We start from the raw sequence: 21,666 nt of genomic DNA on the forward strand, positions 1-21,666 counted from the left end.
GACGGTGAGTCTGCAGATAGTGACTCAGCGGACTGTCTGCAGATAGTGACTCAGCGGACTGTCTGCAGATAGTGACTCAGCGGACTGTCTGCAGATAGTGCAGGTTCAGAAGTGTGGTTGGTTGGTGGTTGTGACGGTGCAGAATGAAGCGGTTGCTGAGCGTGTGACTGAAGTCTCATTCAGTCTCTTTCCCACGCATTTAAGCAGCAAAGTTTTTAGGTATCTGCAGCAGTCATATTAATTTTAACTGCATGTGTGTATGAAAGGTGCTACATAAATAAAGCTGAGTTGAGTACTGGAAATGCAAATCAGCACAGCATGTTTTCACTTGACGTGGCCCAAAAGAACCAATGGGAACGCCCTGTGTGTGCGTGCATGTGACCCACCAATGCAGCCCTGGTTCTGGTCGTCGGAGACGCTCCACAGCAGCTCCCTGTGGGCGTTGCTGATGTCGGGCGCGACCAGTCGGACCACTTGGTTCCAGTTAACCTGGCTCACCACTGGCTCCCCGCCCTCCTCCCTCCGCTCCTGCAGCACGGCGAACGCTCGCACCATCTTGTGCCTCTTGGCCCTGACCAGCTGCCGTACCTCCTCCTGTTAGATGGAGAGAGAAGGTGTCGAAGTAGTCAGACACCTGCTGTGATATTACAGGGATAATTATTTGATTTTTATTTTGTTTTATAGGACTGTAAATGCTCAGGTCATGGCTGCTACTTTTATTTTACTAAAAAAGGAAAGCAGAAGCGTGTTAAGTTAAAAGGAAAAACTCATTTTCTACAAACAACAATGCTTTAAAAATCAGATTTATCATTTAAGTCAAGTTCAAAACAGAATACGGCTCTCAAGACTGTCTGGGATATATTCTGCTTTATTTGACCTTTTTTTTTTTAAATATCTGAAATAAATCAAATGTACAGCTGTTAACACCAGCTCCTACAGAGACTGATGCATTATGGGTTGTGTTTAGCCTTCATGTTGCTCGGCTACTGAGAGCCGTCAGGTCCGTTTGTCTGTTGGAGTCTGTCATCATTAAACGTTCCCTTCAGTTTAACCTGCAGGAGTTTCTGCAAAGAGGAAATAAATTCATGACGAGCGAAATCAAGTCGGCTCAGTGGGGTCAAAGGTTCATTTGTGAACCGACGGCATCTCAGACTGTCAGACCGTCGTACCTTCAGGTATTTTTTGTAGTTGTTGTAGACGACGGCCAAGAAGACGGACATGAAGATGTAGGTGTTGATGAGGATGTACAAGATGAAGAAGATGGCGAAGACGAAGCTGGCGTTGTATGCCGGCATCCTGACAATGAGAAGTAGAAAATAAAAGGTGCAGATGGTCAGATAAAAGTTTTTGTCAGAGTCACTTCCTTCTTCTTTCCTGTAAACCAGAAGCTTCCTTGTCTGACTGCTCACTCATGAATGTGGTTTGATGGACACATAAAAACAAAAAGGATGAAATTTTGCTCAAAACAAAGTTCGTTCTAATTCATTTTTACAGTAAACACTAACAATTTCCCTCCCAGGATCAATGAGGTATTTCTGATTCTGATACTAAAGAAACTAACACCTTTAAAATAAAGATGGCTGCTGTAACGTCACCATTCTGTGGAGATCAGTTCAAAGAAATGATGAGAAAACTTCCTCCCTTTATTAGGAAGTCACACACACACACACACACCGTGTACCTGTTCTGTACGATTTCAAAAGTCAAGATTAAGAGATGACAAACACTGACGGTGACACTGGAGGAGGTCAAAGGTCATCAGAGGGAGACTGATCAAATCTGACATCAGAGTGTGAGACAGCAAACACATCACTACATAACACTAGATGTAAATAAACAAATAATTATATCATTAAATGCTTAAATAAATGAATCCATAAATCATTCTGTATTTTAATGCAGAATTATTAGATATGTATTTTTCACAGTCTTATTATTTTATATTCTACATTTTAGATTTGTTGATTCATTCATACTTCTTTTTACTCATTAATTTATTTAAAAATGTATTTATTTATAATTTTATTTATTTATTTACTTTTATTTATCCATACTGCAGCAAAATAAAGAAATGTTAGAGCTTCACACAGAGGTGTGGCGTTCTGTAATGTGCGCTGCCGCTGTGGTAACGTCTGTCTGGTTGAGGCTGCTGTTCAGTATGGAAAAGTGTGCAATTTTACAAACATTACAAATTTAATTCATCATACAACAAACAATGTGTTTCAGTGGCGTTTCAAGTAGACAGAAAACTGGAAAACTTTGAATTTTAGGCTGCATCTGATATTCAATAGAGCCCTTTTACAGCCGACGCTGCACATCAGAGGGGAACCATGAGGGCCTTCTAACATATTCTTATTTCAAATGTCATATTTTAATATATTATATTTGATTTATTACATTTAATCATTAAGCTATTTTCTTCTAATTCTAATTTAAAGCTCATTTTCTATCAACTTTGCTCCAGAAATGAAAAAATCATCCCCTTAGTCCTTCCTGAAGGACAGAGATGTCTTCATCAAGACGAAGCAGGTGAGACCGATGCTGTTGCTAGGTGGCTAACTTGATAGCGCTGCTCGTCCCTGAGTCTGCTTGTTCTTTCTCTCTGTAAGGATCCTTTCTGAATTAGGTTGCAGCTCAGCTTTGCTTCGCCTGCTGCTCACTTAATACTGGACTCATTTAAAAAATCTGTTGTTCCTCTTAGTCACAAAGACACAAAGACATGGACAGCAGGGTTGGAAAATATAGAAGTTCCCTTTAAAACCCTCCACATGAGCTGAGAGACGAAGAAGAAAAGTCTTACATGACGTCGGGGCTGTTGGCCGTCGTGACGAGGACGTACAGATCAAAGACGATCTCCAGGTAGCTGGTGAAGTACGGAGCTCCATCGATCGTCTTCAAGCCTCTGCACAGAAAACACACACTGAAGTACACACTGAAGTACACACTGAAATACACACTGAAATACACACACTTGATACACACTGAAACACACACTGAAATACACACTGAAATACACATACTCAAGACACACTGAAATACACACAAACGCACACTTGATACACACTGAAATATACACAAACACACTGAAATACACACTGAAATACATACTCAAATATACACAAACACACACTCGATACACATTGAAATACACACTGAAATACACACTGAAATACATACTCAAATATACACAAACACACACTCAAACACACACTGAAATATACACAAACACACACTCGATACACATTGAAATACACACTGAAATACACACAGAAACACTGTGTCAAGAACTAAAATGTGTCTGACACTCAGCTGCTCTTATCAAAGTGAAGGTGTGTGTGCTGCATTAACAGCTCAGCGTCCTCGTGTGTGCGACTCTTAGCGTGTCTCAGAGAGCGCTCTCACCGTTTGCCCAGCAGTTTGAGGGCCATGAGGGAGAAGATGAGGAGGCTGAACATGAAGAGCAGGAAGACGTAGAAGATCTGAGGCAGAGCGTTCCGGATGCTTCTGAACGCTCTGCGGAGCTGAACACAAACAAACACACAGACACTGAGTTTATGAAGCTGCTCGTCCTCCCGCGGGACGCGAACGCTCCGTCCTCAGCCACACAGACACAAACTAATGGTGCGTTCAGGCGCCATCAGCCCAAACATTTCTACGTTTAGCAGCAGGAAGTTTAAACAACAAGGGATTTGTGTCTGCACTACGTCCCAGTGAGCATTTTTCCACTGAAAAGATGTTTAAAAGACGACGGTGGTCTGTGGTGAAAAGACGCTCAGAATTGATTCAAAAGTGAACATTTTCTCCCCAACTATTGACCCTTCTCTAAGCCCCACCCTCCTTAGTTACTGTTGCTAAGCCTGCCAAGCTTTCCATTCTCACACTGCATTTATACAGTTTCTGTTGATTTAACATTGAAACTGAGAGTAGTTCTTGAAACATGAGGTCTGTGATTCCTTACAGATGTAAACAAAAGCAGATTCTCATTTCTAGCTGACTACTGTGGATTTTGTTGCTAAAACAATGACTTATATGCAGATTTCATAAGTGTAGCTGGCTGATGTAAGCTAATGCTAATGCTAACTCACTGAGTCAGCTGAGAGTCTCCAGCTGATGTTTTAATGTTTCCATCTGACAAGTTTTACAACAAGAACCCTGTGAAAGTGTTTATGTAAAGTTAGCTAACGGCTGCGTACATGATATAACATTAATGCTAACAGACTGAGGCTAAAGCTAGTTGCTGTTTGGAGGCGGGGCTTAGCGAAAGGTCACTTTGAAGATGTTTATTAAATGTTCACATTAAGACCAGATTTCACCAGGACTTGTAACAGTGACATTTTTAAACCTCTGCAATACGAAAATAAAAACCTGGAAAAACCTAATTAATAAATTATATTTTAATTTCACAGGTGAAAGACAGAAAAGAAAAACTGCAAAATTCTGATCTTGAACTTAAATTGCTGGGGTGAAAAAGCTTCTTGCTGTCAGGTCACATGTCTGCTGAAGGCTGCAGGTCTCTAGTTTGTGGTTGTGAAGTTTCGTGAAGCTGTGATTATCCTAGAGGTCACTATGGGTCATTTTATAGAGATTAAGCATCAAAAACTGGTTGCACCACAAAGAAATGGTTACCATGGAGACCAACATCATCACACACGAATACAGCTGGAATCTCAGCTTTCCAGTCAGACCCAATTTATGATATTCAACACTGTTTATGGACGTCAGTCTGCAGGAATATTGCAGAATAGGTGAAAATAACACCTTTATGCTGCATGCAAAAATTAGTTTTCTGTCTACAGTCTGTTTCATTAGTAATGAACATGTCAGGAGTTCTGCAGTCTGACTGACACACAGCAGTAAACACGTGAAGTTTGTCCTGAAGGTGGCGCTTGACAAAAGATGATGAGGTTATAAAATCTGAAGGGTTCATCCTGTGAGGAGCAGGAAGGAGATCAGACACTTCAGTGATCAACTGACCCTCAAACCTAATGACAAAAACCACCCTCAGAAAGACGCTCAATTCCAGGACAACATGAATGAAAACATGGTGAGACAGGTGAGACAGGTGGGCTGTTACCTGCCGTCCCTCCGTGACGTTGACCAATAGCAGCGGGCGCAGGACTCTGGACCAGCGGACGGCCTGACAGTTCGTAGCTTTCAGCGCTCCGTAGATGATCATATCGACCAGAGTGAGCTGGATGAGAGTTAACACACATAAAGTACAAAATTAATAAATACAAAGATGTGCAGTGGGGCTGCACCAGCTGGTCTTTACTAAGCCTGGTCTTAGTTAAGACCAGTCATTAGAGCGGGCTTTATGTCAGCTGCACCAACCAGAGCTCAGTCTTAACTACGCCAGATCTGAGCAGCGCACGTCCGTGTGAATGCTCATGAGACTGTGGCTGTTGCCTAGTAGCGTGCGTTGCTAGGATACACTGCTAACAATCTTCTGCTGTCTTTCTGATTTGTAGCTAATCATTCTAATTTGAGGCAACATTATGAAAGATCAAAGATAAAGAAAAGACAATTTCATGTCACACTGAGGTGAACACAAGAACGCTCAGTCGACCTGGACAGAAACAGAGAACGTGAATGTTTGTTCTGATGTTAGAGGGAACACGGTTTCATCTGATTTCACCACTGAACTATGAGCTCTTTATTATTCCAGAGGTTTATCTAGAACACCCCCAGGGTTCTACTGAGAACACATTTATATTCCAAGGATTTTATCTACGACCAAACCAGTGGGGTTATCGAGAACCCTTTTATATTATGGTACAAAGAACCCTTGAAGAAAGAGTTCCTCAAGAATTTCATCGATCCTGATAAACTGGGTTCCAACTGCCATAAAACAAACCAGGATTTAATTTGAAAACAAAAATCACATGAAATCAAAGGTATTTTTCTCCTGCATCACCGACACTGTCACACGACAGAGACCAGAGGACAAGACATGAGCAACCAACCAGAGAGATGTTCACTGACTCCAGGAAACGACAGTGTCGGTTATAAATACAGCCACAGTGTGTCAGCGAAGGAGGATTTCATATGATTTCATGTATCCTGACATGATTGGTCGTCTCACTGAGTCACCAGGAAGCCTTTCTGCTCCAGAGGTGCTGACGAGGCGACATCTCCGGCTAAAGGTTGTTTCACAACAACAGGCAGAAAGTCTTCTCAGCACATTCTGACTCTGCAGCTCTCAGACAGGAACTCGGCACACAGCAACAACTTCAACTTTCACACCAAAAACCAGGAACTGTTGTGGGTCCAAAGTGCACGACTCACCAACTGTCACCGGGACAGAAACCTCGTCCCTCAGTCCAAACCCTTCAACATGCTGACACTCGTCACCAAACTGATGAGTGTCACTAAATCACTTTTACTGCGCTGCTTTAGTCATCAGCAGGGGTGTCACGATTTCATAATTAAATCTAAAAATCAAAAAAATCAAAATGAGTTTTCAATTTCAGTAATTGAAGTCTAGATAATTTGTTTGGTGCAGTCAAGTAAAAAAAAACAACACTTGAAGAACTCAGCAGCTGTAGACACACATCTTTCTAAAGAGGAATTAAAGCTTCAACTGGACTCAACAGTCGAACAGTGGCAGAGCTGTCAATGCAAAAAATACTTCAAGGGATAGTTCACCCAAAAAATGAAAATTTAATGTCCTCACCCTCATGCTGACTGAAGGTCAGGTTTAGTTTTTTAGTTCACAAAACTCTGCTGGCTTTTTACAGGAAAACAGTTCTGCAGAATCTCTCAAATGATGGAAGTGAATAGTGACCAGTTTTAGAACATAAAAACATTCAAACAAAATCATAAAATGCCTCCATGCTGCTCATCTGATGTGATCCAAATCTCCTGAAGCCCCAGCATGCTGTTTGCACACCGTCACACCACACACACTCAGTTCAGACAGCGTGGCTTTAGAAGACTTGGATTATACCAGACGAGCAGTACGGACGTATTTTATATTTTGTTTTTCAGTTGTTTTTTTACATTTGAAAACTGGCTCCATTCACTTCAGTTCTTCTGCAGTTCTGTTTTCCTGTGAAGCTCCAGCAGAATTTCGTGGACTAAAAAAATAAACCTGACCTTCAATCAGAATGAGGGTGAAGAGATAATGACTGAATTTTCATTTTTGGGTGAACTGTCCCTTTAAATCAAATGCAGATTTGGAGAATGGTGGTGATCACTGTGCAGCAGGCTCCTGCCGTCCGTCGTCTGTAGACACAAACTGCACTGAAAGGCGACGTTGCTCTGCTGCAGCTATAACAGGCTACACAACAGCAGCACACAGCAGAACACCATGTTGTTCATGTGATGAGTCACCGTCTGTGGTTTTATGTCTCCACCAGTCAGTCATGTTCACGTCTGTCCAGACTCATAATGTCTGTAGTGATTTTTAGTAAAAGGTATTTTCTGGCCAGATGGAATTTCTCACATGTGATTCCAGTGAATATTTTCCAGGTAGAAACTTAGAGGCTATTTTTACAGAAGACTGACAGAACATTATGATGTCACAGTGAGGCTGACCTTTGACCTTTTGGATCTAAAATGTCATCACCTCATTGTTTTATCCTGTTAGATATCAGTGTGCCTGGAAGATGGAAAGTTTTTAGTGTACCACAGAGGCGCCATCTTTGCACCTGGTGTCCAGATCTTTTAATACATCCATGTACTTGGCAGCAGTGATGCACCTGAACCTGAATATTGAATTACTGAATTACTCAGGGAAACAAAAATAATGTGAGATGGAAACAGATGTTTCTTCAGTCTGAAGCTTCTTAGTATCATTATTATTATTATTATTATTATTATTATTATTATTATCATTATTATTATTAAGCAAAAACATTGTGCACTTTCATCTCAATACATTTTTACACTCTTGATTTTAATGATAATAACGTCTCTCTCTCTATATATATTATAATGTCATTCTGTGAACTGCAGTGAGATGAACACATCAAGAAACATGATCACTGACAGATTTTTCCCTTCAATTATATTTTTTATAATGTTTCTGTAGAGAATTTCTATTTCCAACATAAAATCTTTCCATTTATAAAACTTTTTTTTTTTCCAGTTTTGATGTTCAGTGTCTCCAGTTAAAAGGTTGGTGAGGTTCAGTTTATAAAACTTAGTTTAGTGAAAAATAAAAGTAAAATAAACTAATTTGACTTCCAGTATAAGCCACGCCCACCTGTGGTCAGACATCACATCTCTGAGCGCCTCTGCTGGGCAGCAGTGACTGATCGATCCTTTAAAACATCCATGTCATTGGCACATTTGCCGAGTTCAGTTTACCTGAGCAGCTTGTTAGCCCCTCCCACCAGACTGATGATGTCGATAAGCCCCGCCTACCATGAGGATAACGATGATGCAGATGTTTTTGGGATCTTTCCAGAACTTGTCTCGAGGGATCACTCTGGCGTAGTGAATGAGTCGGATGGTGAAGACGAGCAGGCAGAGCAGCTCCACCAGCATGGTGGCCTGAAAACACACACACACACACACACACACACACACACACACACACACACACGTTTCTGTCATGACCACGCCCCCTTGATATTCATTAGCAGTTAGCATCATTAGGTCGATCACTGCCGTCACAGCTGACAAAAGCTTCTTCTGTCTGCAGAATTTACGTCAATCCTTCCAGTTGAAGTCCCGCCCCTTTTTGGAATCACAGTCAAATTTCTCTTTTACTGTTTCCTGTTGATAAAGATACACTTTCTTTGTTTCCTGTAATTATATATTCAATGTGCTGGGCTCTTCTATGTTAGAAAAACCTTATGGTCCATAGATTAATGAAAACAGGAAATAAGGAGCCTTGTTACAAAGGACCCAATGACACTTATCGCCATGGATACCAGATGTATCCATGTGGCTAATAAACTGCTTTCACAGAAGTCAAAATAAAGCCATATATGGAAATATTGTTATAATTCCATATCTATATATCTTAGAGCTGCAACTATTAATCGATTATTAAATTAATCACCAACTATTTTGGAAATTGATTAATTGTTTCTAAGTCATTTTTTAAATACAAAGTTTCCAGATTCTCTGATTTAACTCTTTAAATTTGAGTGTTGTGGTGGAACATTTGCCGTCCCAGGTATTAATTTGCTGTTTTTCAGCGTGTAGGTTGCAGCCCAGAGGGTTTTTGTTTCCAGAGAACACGGACAAAAACGCTGCGTTGCTGCTTGGAGCAAGAAACCAGTGGCAGGACTTAAACCAGCTGTGTACATCTGGTGAGTCAGACTACTCGTTATCAAGTTATCTAGCATTTGGCAAATAATAACTAACTTATATGTGACGATATAGTTATATGTCACCACTACTGGTCTTCTGACCTTCTTAGAAATTTGTTTTTCTTTCCAACATCGACGAGCCGAGCACAGAGGACATCAAAGGAAGCAGTGAAATGATAACGATTTGTCAGATTCTCCATGTTTATACCGCCTACAACCTGGAGATTCACAAGCGTGACATCAGAGGAAAATGGCCACCGTGTGAACCTGGTGATTAGAGTGCACGTAAAAAAGACGAGGAAACCAGGACATGTTACCCATATCGGCAGGGGGAGGACGGCCGGGTCCTCGAACAGCGCCAGAGACAGATCGACCAGGATAAAGAAGTAGAGGAGCACCTGAGGGAGCCAGTGGTTGTATCGCAGATACAGTCTGAAAACACACACACACACACACACACGCACACACACACACACACACACACACACACACACACACACACACACACACACACACACTGCTGTTAATCTATATTTTTCTTATGTCATCAAATCTCATGTTCAGCCTCAAACAAACAACATGTTAGTCCGTCTCTCAATAATTTCTGACTTCCTGTCTCGCTCCGAGCTGATTGGTTCCTACTGACAGCAGTGAAGGAAGTATTCAGTAATCCATATTGATAATGATTTGCAAATCATTTTTGACCTACATTCAACTACAGGACAAAGACCAGATATTTAAATCTCAAACTGATGAGTTTTATAGTTTTTAGTAAATCTCCAGTCACTGTGTTGTTTCAGGATCATGTTTCTCACTCAGTCAGTGTTTGTTGAAGTTTTAAAGGTCAATTCTGTCTCATTCTTTCTTGATATTCGTCTTCAGCTGATCAACAGTCCACAGTCTCTGTTGTCCTGTTTTGTGCTTCATAATGCACCACACATTTTCAATGGGAGACACGTCTGGACTGCAGGTCCAGGTCAGTCTAGGACCTGAACTCTTTTACTATGAAGACACGCTGTTGGAACACGTCCACAATGTGTCTCAGCATCGTCTCTCTGAAATTATCAGGGACGTCTCTGAAGAAGACGTCAGTGATGGCAGCATATGTCCCTCTGAATCCGTCCATACCATCACAGCTGCTGTCTGTTGAAGTCAGTGCTGGGAACAATCTGGACACGACGTCCATGATCAGTGAAAACAGTCTGAAATGTGGACTCGTCAGACCACAGGACACTTTTCCTCTTTGCGTCCGTCCAGCTCAGATGAGCTCTGGTCCAGAGAAGTCTGCAGTGTCTCTGGATGTTGTTGATATATGTCTTTCTCTTTGCATGGTAGAGTCTGAACTTACATTTGTAGATGCAGAGACAAACTGTTTTAGGAATCACGATGTCTAGTTCAATATTCTTTATCCTTCTGATGTCAGAAAAAACTGCCTCACAATAAAAAGATTCAAGTGGAACCTCCTGCTCATCTGTCTTCACCGACACACCACTGAGCTGATGAAGTCCTTAAACCAGAGCATCCTAAGTTCCTAACATCTGTAAATGGTGTCTGAAATGAGGGTCCAGCAAATACTTTCACTCACTACTACTACTTCTAATAATAATAATGATAATAACACCAACATTTATGATAAAATCCTAAAAACAAGGAAAATAAAAGATAACTAAACCATCATAAAGCAGTTTTGATATGTTCTGTATTTAGTAAAAGGTGTGTTTATTTTCGTCTGTGTGTATGCAGGCCTGAGGTTTAAGTACAATTTGTGTGTACACAATGTATATGTATACGTATGTATATATTTTTATATTGGAAAAAAAAAGGTCTAAATTCTCTGATTTTCTAATGTGAATATGTTCTGGTTTCTTTCCTCGTCTCTGACAGGAAAGTGAATATCTTTTGAGACATTTGAGGACGTTGTCTTGGACTTTGAGAAGCCGTTCAGTGATTAATGGAGAAAATGATGGTCAGATTAATGGACAATGAAAAACTTCAGGTAAGATTTGAAAAACAGATCCAAACATGACGTGGACACGTCTGGATCTGTTTTTCATCTGACAGGATTCACTGATGAAAGTCTGACCTCACAGCCTGCGGCGACGTGTCAAAGTAGATGTTCCTGTTGTACTGAGCGTCTGACACATAGATGGAGGCCAGGTCAAAATCCTGAAACACACACACACACACACACACACACACACACACACACACACACACACACACACACACACAGTCTTATTTCAAGCATGAACATGGTTTCATTCTTCATCTTCAGTTTAACAGGTAACTATCACACACCCTTACAGCATTAAAGTCGATTTGGAACAAATTTAAATCAATGTAACCACAAAGTAACTAACAAAGCAGTGCACGGTGTAGATGCAGGTGTCCTGTTGGACCACATGCTGTTGCTCAGATTGTGATGAGAACCAGTTTGTTTTCTAAGCGCAGGCACATCGATTCTTTGGACGATACAGTATTTGCAGTTATCACAGAGTCTGTCATGATGGTGATGATTTCCATTAGGCTTGAACAGTATCTGTTGTTTTATACCTTCCTGACGTTTCACCAGTGTGACACTGTCCACCTTACAGTGCTTTGTTTCTAATATGCAATTAATTGATGGGTTTAAATACTTCAAATAAAAGGAAAACAAGGAAATAAGGACCTTCGTTCCATATATTCTTGCTAAAGGACCCAGTGACACTTGTTGCCATGGATACCAGCACATCATGTGGCTGAACGGAGATGATTTACAAACATGTGGCTAATAAACTGCTTTTGTAGCTGGAAGAAATGATCTCAAAATGTATTTATATGTGGCAATAATTTATTGATTCAACATCTAATATTATTTAATTATTAGCCAGCAGACTTCAGCTCCAGAGCAGAAATGACCGACCAATCCGTGGCAGCAGCAGCAGCTGCTCTGCTTGCAGGTTAATGTCCGTGTCTGTGCTGAATGTGGTCACATGTTGCTCTGGTTGAGTGGTTATACACCAGTTTATTCTATCACAGCCTACATTCAACATTATTTTCATTTTCTAGATTAAACCGCTGCCAAACCGCGCTGGTTTTACCAGCTGTCATCCGACTGACTTTGCTGATATAAACATCCGGGGTTGGGTGGACCAACAGAGCTGCTGACTGATGGTGCAGCAGCCCCAACTAGTGGCAGGCAGCTGTATAGCATCTTAGAGTCAACTGTTAACTGGCATTGTACATGAATAAAATATTGATAAATAGTTTAACCAACTAGCGAGGGGAGCGACGTTTAATGGTCTAGTTAACTAATCATCACATCCCTGATCACGATACAGTATTCTGAAAATCACTGCACATAATATAGTGATAATTAAGTGCTGGGATGAACAATTCTGAAAAAATATCTAATAGTGATTATTTTGACTGCTATGGTAATTGCGATACGATTTGTGATATTAGAGGTGATGACATGTTTTACACCATTATTCTTGTTTTGATTGAAAAACATGTTAAAATAACTCTGGTGTGATTTCTTTTTTTTTTTTTTTTTTGAACCAAATGTAGATTTTTTTTTTTTAAGTCTGTAGAATCTGATGTGTCAGACAGGACGTCTCTGTCTCAACACTTCATTCATTTAAATGGTTTTTGACACATTTCGCCTTTAACAAATATTGAACCTCCTGCGATTTGAAAATTGCAGAAAGCCATATTGTGATTTTGATAACATTTCTATTACTTGTGGAGCCCCACTGAAGTGTATCAATACTGTCTTACACCCCACATATTGATCAAGAAAACATCACATCACTAACAAAGCTGACAAGCAGAGTGTGTGTCTGTGTGTTCATTCAGTCATGGACACTGTGTGTGTGATCTGGTGGTGTTTTCGGGGCCACAAACAAAATCTTGTTTAGGGCCACCAAACTCCTGGTTCCGGCCCTGAGAGGTGAACCTAATAAAGTGAATTTAAGACTCTTTGTCTGTTAATCATCGACTTGTGTTACAGTGAATCACGTTTCATTCATTTAAAGCAGTTAAATATAAATGCAGCTCACAGAGTTTTTACAGCCTCTTTATCACCGACAGTTTACTGCTGTCATGTGGAACTAACAGGCCTGGGAGTAATAGATTACATGTGACAGAAGTACATAATCTGGAAACAAAAAACAGTAACTGTATTCCATTACAGTTACATGTATAAAAAAAGATGTAATCAGATTACAGATACATTTAGTAAAAATGGAGATTAAAGTTTTAAAATGAACAACAACATCCCTCCATGTACAGTTCACACACAGCTGCCAGTTCATGATCATGACCTCTAATGAAAAAATGCTTCTCTGGATGGAAATTTCAACATTTTAATTTTAAATCAATCAATCAATCAATCAATCAATCAATCGAGCACAACAAAGGAAGGAACAACTGGACACACTAATAAATCCAACAACCAACATAAAACACTATGAGATGCAACCATTAATTTATTGTTGATTGACTATTAAATCAATTTGTATCCGTTTCGATGACCGATTAATCGTTTGAGTCATTTTTCAATTTTTAAAAAAATGAAAATTCTCTTATTTCAGATTCTTAAATGTGAATATTTTCTGGTTTCTTTCTCCTCTCTGACAGTAAACTGAAGATCTTTGAAGACGTCTTCCTGGACTCTGATGAAAACATTTTCTTACATTTTATGGACCAAAGACCTGATCGATTGATTAAGAAAATGATCAACAGATTAATTGATAATGTAAATAATTCGTTACAGGAAAGACTTGAACATACGTCCATGTTTGGACCTATTTTTCAGCTGACAAGATTGTGACAGGATCAACTGATCGATTAATGGCAGAAATGATTGACAGATTGATCAATACTCAAAATAATCATTCATTGCAGCTGTAGCTCTGTTTTTTTTTTTTTTTTTTGTTTTTTTTTAAATCACAGTAAACTGAATATCTTTGAGTTGTGGACAAAACGAGACATTTCTGGACATCATCCTGGACTCTGATCAACATTTTCTGTCATTTTATGGATCAAACAACTGATCGATTGATTGGCAAAATGATCGATGAATGATGGAAATAATTGTTACAGGAAAGACTTAAACATTCTCCACATGTTTTCCAGGTGAAAAGATTGTGACAGGATTAACTAATCGATTGATCGTTTTGAGGTAATCCAAAAGTAACGTAACCTTTAATATTGTGCTACTTGGATTCAACAGGTAATCAGTAATTGTATCTGAATACATTTTCACAGTAACCCTCCCAACCCTGGAAGCATCAGCTGATCGCTCTCACCTCTTTGCTCTTCGCAGGATTCCCTCCGTTTGGAATTCCGTCTTGTTTTCCTGCGGACTCATCAGGAATGTTGGGAGTTTTCTCCGCCTCGGACATCCTCAAACCTCAAACCTCAAACCTCCGACCGAAAACAAAAAAACTCAGCTTCAGTCTGCTGCTTCAAGGCGACCGGACGTTTTTGCAGAGTGTCAGTGAACGTCTCAGCTCTTCTTCTTCTTCTCTTGTTGTTCAGTGTGTGCTGCAGCCGTCAGGGCGGAGAGGAACCTCTCTGCTGCCGTGCAGGAACACCGTGACCTCCATCAGGATCCAGTCCGGCTCTGAACTGCTCACAGCTGCTGTTTGTGCTCGCTCATAAACCAGGACTGATGCTGCCTTCAGGGACCGCAGGAAAAGGCGGACACAGTGACGTGGTAACCTGAATAAAGGCAGAAAGAGCGCAGTCAACTGTCTGCAGTTTCCAAAAAATACAGTCTGCTCACTGTTTGACTGCTGACAACACAGACATGAATGTTTCCTCTTCCCACAGTGTTGAAATAATCTCTTTTCTGTTTCTTTATTGTGATGATCAGGTTCCGGAGCCCTTTTTGATTGATTTCATTATTTGATTTGCAAAGTTTTTCAGAAGTTTTTCAGTTTTCACTTTCTGATTTCTGAGTAAAACCTCTATTAAAATCACTTACATGAGTTGACGCCTAAAAAACAATAAACGTCTGGATTATTATGAAATGATACCTCAATTTAAATATTTCTACAACCTTTTTATCATTTTGTATTATTGATAGCGCCACCAATCGGTCAAAAAAATTCATTCAGGCTGTGATTAATGTCAATTAATTACAAATCAAATGTCTTGTTTTACCCACAACCCAAAGATATTTAGTTTTCTGTCATGGAGTCAAGAAACCAGAAAATATTCACATTTAAAAATCAGAGAATTTATTTTTTTTTTCCTTAAAGAAAAGAATCAAAATGATTGATTGGTTATCAAAATAGTTGTTGATTAATTTAACAACTGATTAATTATTGATTAATTGCTGGAGCTCTATTTGTTTAATATACACTTTTCACTTTCACCATGTCCCCAATTTTTTCTGTCTACATGTAACTGATTTAAAGATGTGATACTTTCCTGTCTGTTACCATGTTGGTGTCAAATAAATAAATAAATAAATAAATAAATAAATCGGTCAATTATATGACAAGTTACTATAAAAGGTAGACTGTATTTCATTGAGTCAGATTAACACTGAGTGAAAAGACTTCAGATTGAATGTAAGTGGGTCAGAAATCTACGAGCCTGACGTCAGTTCTTACTTGTTCTTTGTGCAAATCGTCGTATGTCTGAGCGGCTTTCAGATGACGACACAGTTTATTGCGATTATTTTGACTGACACTGCGATCTGTGACAGGATGAGTGGAAAGGATCATTTTTGCATCACGACTTTCATTTTTACTGAAACAAACCCATTAAAACTGATGATGTGATATTTGTTGAAAGAAACATTTTAAGCTCTACAGTAACTCATTATAATGATTTTCACACATTTTTCCTTTTTTCCAGATGCTGCACTTGGCCATATTGCGATTTCAATAATATTGCAATTAATTATGCAGCCCTACAGAAAATGGTTTAAAAAGTCAATCCCAGTGTCTCAGAGTCCAAATATAATGTATTTAAATGTCCTATTTTGTAAGATCAAAATCCAAAGATGTTCAGTTTAACAGAAAAAACTGAGAAAAAAATCTCCATATTTGAGAGACTGAAACAACATTTTCTGCCGTTTTTGCGTAAAGAAATGACCCTGGGTATGTTCCAGTTTGTGTCAACGTTTGTTTTAATCAGGGACAGTGAAGGCAACACGACGTGTCATGTGACTCACAGCAGCAGGATAACGGAAACAGAGAGAGAGAGAGAGAGAGAGAGAGAGAGAGAGAGAGAGAGAGAGAGAGAGGTTTTTATTTTCCGTTTGACGACTTGATTCATGTTCGAGGACAAATGAAAGGATGAAACAATAAAATAAAGAGAATTCATGTTCAAGTTCATCATGGTGTTTTTATAAAAACAGACGTCATTTCTTGTTACTGTCCGACCAAAAAAATGTTTCTGTCTCTACTGTTGATGTGACTGAACAGGAAATGTGTTCTTATTTATGCCAAAATAAAAGTCTCTCTTCCAGATTTTCTCCACATTAAAGACAGAAAAAAAAAGTTTAACCAAAACAAAGTCAGCTGATCTAAACTGAAGAATCAAACCTGAAGCTCCTAAAACAGGTTTGGAAACAGAGAAATGAAACAGAAGCTTCACTTTTTGTTGCACATGTTTGATGATTTTCATGTGAAGTGTATAAAATATAACTAACATCCATCACAACACACTGCTGACACACCGCATCAGACTGTGCTTCATAGACTGAACTGATCTGATTCTGTGCTTCTTATTTTAGGGTGGAATTTCCCTTTAACATATTGATCCACTGTGAACAAACAGCAGAGAAATGATCACTTCATATTTCTGAACAATGTTTGTTTGTCTTCAGTCAACAGGTGAATCTACATCTTTGTTCAAAAACCTTCATCTGAATGACTTATTACATTATTACACTTATTTGTTACATGAACTATTAAATTAATCATTTCAAAGATTTTCTTTACAGAATCACATAAAAAGTAATAATTTGTCTTTATTATAAATGACTCAGTGTTTTAATCCATCAGTCAGCTGTGATTAAAAGCTTCATTATCCTGACAGAAAGCTAATATTCATGTCTTTATGGGTTTAAACATTTTTCTGCAACAAAGTGACTTAAAACACAAGTTTTAATGTGAAACTTTGATGAGAAACCACATGTGAAGTGTTTAATGTTCCACTTCCATCAGGTGTTTGTGTGCAGTTTGAATTGTGCTGAATGTTTGTGTCAGTGTTTGTGTGGATCTGCTGCCTCCTGCTGTTCACTCTGCAGTCTGACACTCTGCTGCTCTGCAGCTTCACTTCACTGCAGCTGCTCACATCAATCATTTCCTTTGACTGACTGATGAGCTTCATTTACACGTGTTCACAAGAGTTTATTCAACAGCACAACTTCCACCAAACAGACACCAAGAGTCTCATCAGGTCACCTACAGAAGAGGATCAGGGCAGGGTGAAAATCAAATCTATGATGTGGGAACAGAGCTCGTCTTTTCAATGTAGGGGGGTAAAGGTCACACACATGTTGAAGACAAATGTCTCAAATGGCACAATATCAGTTTGTTTTTATATTTTCAACTGTGCACAACTGACTGACATTACAATAATGTTGTACAACTCAACTGCAAAATTCATAATCTTTTTATTTACTGTTATACATTGGAGCACGATGCACATTTATGGACATAATTCTTTCATTTCTTGTTTATTATTTTTCATTTATGCTTCTATTTGTCCTTCATTTATTGTATTTTATATGTATACACACATATTACTGTTACACATTGAAGAATAAGGCACATATTTTTACATACTTCTTATTTGTATATATTTCTCTATTGTTATATCATTATTTTATGTTGTAGTAGAATGTATTTTTTTTTACATATACGTCTCTTCCTACATTCTTATAATTTTTCTACATTTTTGTTTTTATTCTTGAATGGGAGCTTCTGTGACTCATTATTAATGAGACTCACTCTTCACTCACTATCTCACTATTGAGAGAACAGAATAAAATATAAAACATGTGACATCAAAGATATGATCAGATCACAGCATTTATCATTCAGACACACGTTACATGAGAAGAGATGATACAGAGATCTCAGAGCTCAGATACATTACACAACTAATGTCAAACATTTTATAACAACGTCAATGTCAACGTGTGTGTGTGTGTGTGTGTGTGTGTCTCCCTCCTACAATGAACACAGAGACACTGAAGAACCAGGTGTCCAGACTGTAAATCCAGGATAAAGAGGTTCAGTGAATGTGGTGTTGAAGGTGTGGAGGTGGATCAGTGTGTCAGAGGAGACTCTGTAGAAGGACAGAGAGCCAGCAGGACAGTCCACATACACTGCTACTCTGTGAGAGACAGAGGGGGAGGAGGAGGAGGAGGAGGGGGAGGAGGAGGAGAGGACTGTTCTTCTCTTATTGTGCCAAACAGAGTAAGAGAAGGAGAACTGGAGGTCTGTTATTCTCTTACTGTGCCAGCCAGAATAACCATCATCAGAGCAGCTCAGACTCCAGGACTGATTATTCAGTCCAAACATACAGTCAACACTGCCTCCTCTCCTCCTGATTCCTCTGTAACTCACTGATATATAAACTCTTCCTCTCCACTCGACCTCCCAGTAACAGCGACCAGTCGGACCATTTCTACACAGCAGCTGATGCCAGATGTTAAACCTCTCTGGATGATCAGGATATGGCTGCTTCTCCTCCACACATGTCACCTTCCTGTTGTTGTCAGACAGTTGGAGGTTTGTGTTTACTGTGTTTGTGTCGACTGTGAGTTCACAGGCATCTGATGGAGAGAACGAGACACAACACAGCAGCAGTTTATCATCTAACACACCTGATGGGTTTATTTGTTGCTTCATTAACAGACTGACTGTTAATTAGATCAAAACTTCTCATCTTTCTGGATCTTCTTTCAAACTGACAGTTGAATGCAGATACAGAAGCTTTTGCTTTAAACTACTTGAACATGAGCCGCCTTGTTTTCATGAATCACAGTGAACACACACTTACACTTCCTCAGACCAGGTTTCAGCCTCTGCTCTCCACCATGATCCACCCTGGAGGAAGAAACAAAGTCAGAATGAACCTTCAGAAGCTTCTTCATCAATGATCTTCATAAACCTTCACTCAGATCCACCATGAAGACAAAACAGCTGCATTTATAAAACACATTTCACACACAGACTCAGTTCAACTTTACATCAAATACTCAGAAGAAAACAGTCAAAGAATAAAAAGGTCAGACAAGAAGGAAACATCCAAAACATCAAGACAATAAAACAGTAAAAGATAAAAATATCATTTCTAGTGTCTTTAATTCAGTGGTCAACAGAAATGTTGGGGCAGTGGTGACCTAAAGGTTTGAGAAACAAGCTTGTGTCCTGGAGGTCGTCAGCAGGATAAATCTGGGTGGAGAAATTGAAAGAGCAGCTCTTGCCCCTCCCTCATTACCACCACTGAGGTGCCCTTCAGCAAGACGCTGAACCCAAACTGCTCCAGTGGAGCTGCTCTGGCCGGCAGATCAGACTGTGGTTGTACTGGGCAGCTTCCAGCTGTGAATGTGTGTAACTGTGTGAATGTGATCAGGACGTTCCTGAAAAAGAGAGCATTGCTCTCAGTCAAACTCCCCTCAATAAATAAAGTTCAAATAAAGTCAATTATCACTTTGACTGTGATTGAGCCTCAAATTCTACAGACTGCTACTTTAAGAGGTTCAGACAACCATGGAAAAAAACAAGGTGAAATAGTGATGTCATCAATTTATTCTTTGAACAAACACAATCAAACAGACCAGACCATCATTTCACACACGTCAAATGATGCACTTGGAACATGTCACTGTTTATATGTATCTGTTTATTTGTTGACTATTATTATTATTAATAATTGATTTCTTTAATTACCTATTGAGTCAGACTTTATTTGGATAGTCCACCTACAGATAGTTTAGAGAGTATTTGTAACATTTCAACAATTCAACTGTTTCAGTTTATCTGCAGATGTTTCACAGATTATCTATAGAGTTTAGGTGATAATTCATCAAACATTATACTCAACATATGTTACACAAACATTCAACAACTTGGACACAAATATTCAACAAACAATTAGTAATCCATTTGATTGATCTTTGTTGAGTTGTTGAGTTTGTGTAGCTGGTTGAGCGGTGAGCAGACAGGTTGGTAGTGCTGTGTAACTGGTCAGTTGATGGCAGACCAGCATGGACATACTGGTGTAACTGGTGAGATGCAGGGACTCTCAGGGACTCTCAGCACATCAGTTACTGTCTTCACTGTTATCAGCAGTGTTGCTGCTACAGACTGTGAACCAACAGTCCTCAGCTTGTCAGTGTGACACACAAACAGTGTGTGAGCTCTTGTTGTGTGTTCATACCTCAGAGTGTCCAGTCTCCAGTGTGGATCCTTTAGTCCAGCAGACAGAAGCTTCTCTCCTGAGTCTCCTGGATGATTGTAGCTCAGGTCCAGCTCTCTCAGATGGGAGGGGTTGGATCTCAGAGCTGAGGCCAGAGAAGTACAGCCTTCCTCTGTGATCAGACAGCCTGACAGACTGTAGATAGACAGACAGACAGACAGACAGATAGATACATACATAGACAAGAGGAAGAATAAAACTTGTTGTAAAAGTTGTTCCACAAAAATGTTGCTGAGAAACAGCAGACATCTGTGAGATCAGAAAAATATCATCAAATGAATAGTTCAACTTCAGGGATGTTTACGTCGCCCGGATTGGCATTACTGGGGCCCCACCCTGGAGCCAGGCCTGGGGTCGGGGCTCGCAGGCTAGCGCCTGGTGGCCAAGTCTTTGCCTACAGGACCCGGCCGGGCCCAGCCCGAAGGAGCGACGTGGGCCCGCCTTCCTGTAGGCCCATCACCCATGGGAGGGTTCAGAAGGGGCCGATGCAATATGGTTTGGGTGGCAGTCGTGGGCAGGGGCCCCGACGACCCAATCCCAGGACATGGAATCTCACAGTGGGGACATGGAATGTCACCTCGCTGGGGGGGAAGGAGCCTGAGCTAGTGCGGGAGGTTGAGCGGTACCGGCTAGAGGTAGTTGGGCTCACCTCCACGCACAGTTGGGGCTTTGGAACCCAACTCCCTGAGAGAGGCTGGACTCTTTTCTACTCTGGAGTTGCCCACAGTGAGAGGCGGCGGGCTGGTGTGGGCTTGCTTATAGCCCCCCAGCTCATGTGTTGGGAGTTTTCCCTGGTGAACGAGAGGATCGCTGCCCTGCGCCTTCGGGGCGGGGATAGGTGCTTGGCCTTCTTGGAGACCTTGGGAGGGGTGCTGGAAAGTGCTTCGACTGGGGACTCCGTCGTTCTGCTGGGGGACTTCAACGCTCACATGGGTGGCGACGGTGTTACCTGGAGGGGCGTGATTGG

General features: G+C 40.2%; 2 protein-coding genes across 2 annotated transcripts in view; both read right to left on the reverse strand.

The window, feature by feature from the left end:
* tpcn3 (two pore segment channel 3) overlaps window positions 1-14,890 on the reverse strand; it is a 28,331-nt gene extending 13,441 nt beyond the window's left edge. Inside the window, exons 1-9 of the mRNA XM_084714566.1 lie at window positions 14,555-14,890; window positions 11,347-11,429; window positions 9,581-9,695; window positions 8,368-8,496; window positions 5,075-5,191; window positions 3,403-3,521; window positions 2,801-2,902; window positions 1,170-1,296; window positions 387-594 (exon numbers count right to left, since the gene is read on the reverse strand). Coding sequence (XP_084570692.1) covers window positions 387-594; window positions 1,170-1,296; window positions 2,801-2,902; window positions 3,403-3,521; window positions 5,075-5,191; window positions 8,368-8,496; window positions 9,581-9,695; window positions 11,347-11,429; window positions 14,555-14,650 — 1,096 coding nt within the window. The 5' untranslated portion in view covers window positions 14,651-14,890. The remainder of the gene's footprint in view (window positions 1-386; window positions 595-1,169; window positions 1,297-2,800; window positions 2,903-3,402; window positions 3,522-5,074; window positions 5,192-8,367; window positions 8,497-9,580; window positions 9,696-11,346; window positions 11,430-14,554) is intronic.
* A 3,339-nt stretch (window positions 14,891-18,229) lies between these two features.
* Window positions 18,230-21,666, reverse strand: part of LOC146329337 (NACHT, LRR and PYD domains-containing protein 3-like) — a 28,459-nt gene continuing 25,022 nt past the window's right edge. The window contains exons 9-11 of the mRNA XM_084714583.1: window positions 20,661-20,834; window positions 19,278-19,324; window positions 18,230-19,050 (exon numbers count right to left, since the gene is read on the reverse strand). Of these exons, the coding sequence (XP_084570709.1) occupies window positions 18,443-19,050; window positions 19,278-19,324; window positions 20,661-20,834 (829 nt within the window). The 3' untranslated portion in view covers window positions 18,230-18,442. The remainder of the gene's footprint in view (window positions 19,051-19,277; window positions 19,325-20,660; window positions 20,835-21,666) is intronic.

Source organism: Lutjanus erythropterus, chromosome 3, assembly GCF_056507025.1.
Source record: "Lutjanus erythropterus isolate fLutEry1 chromosome 3, fLutEry1.hap2, whole genome shotgun sequence".
In the NCBI taxonomy this organism is placed as follows: domain Eukaryota; kingdom Metazoa; phylum Chordata; class Actinopteri; order Lutjaniformes; family Lutjanidae; genus Lutjanus; species Lutjanus erythropterus.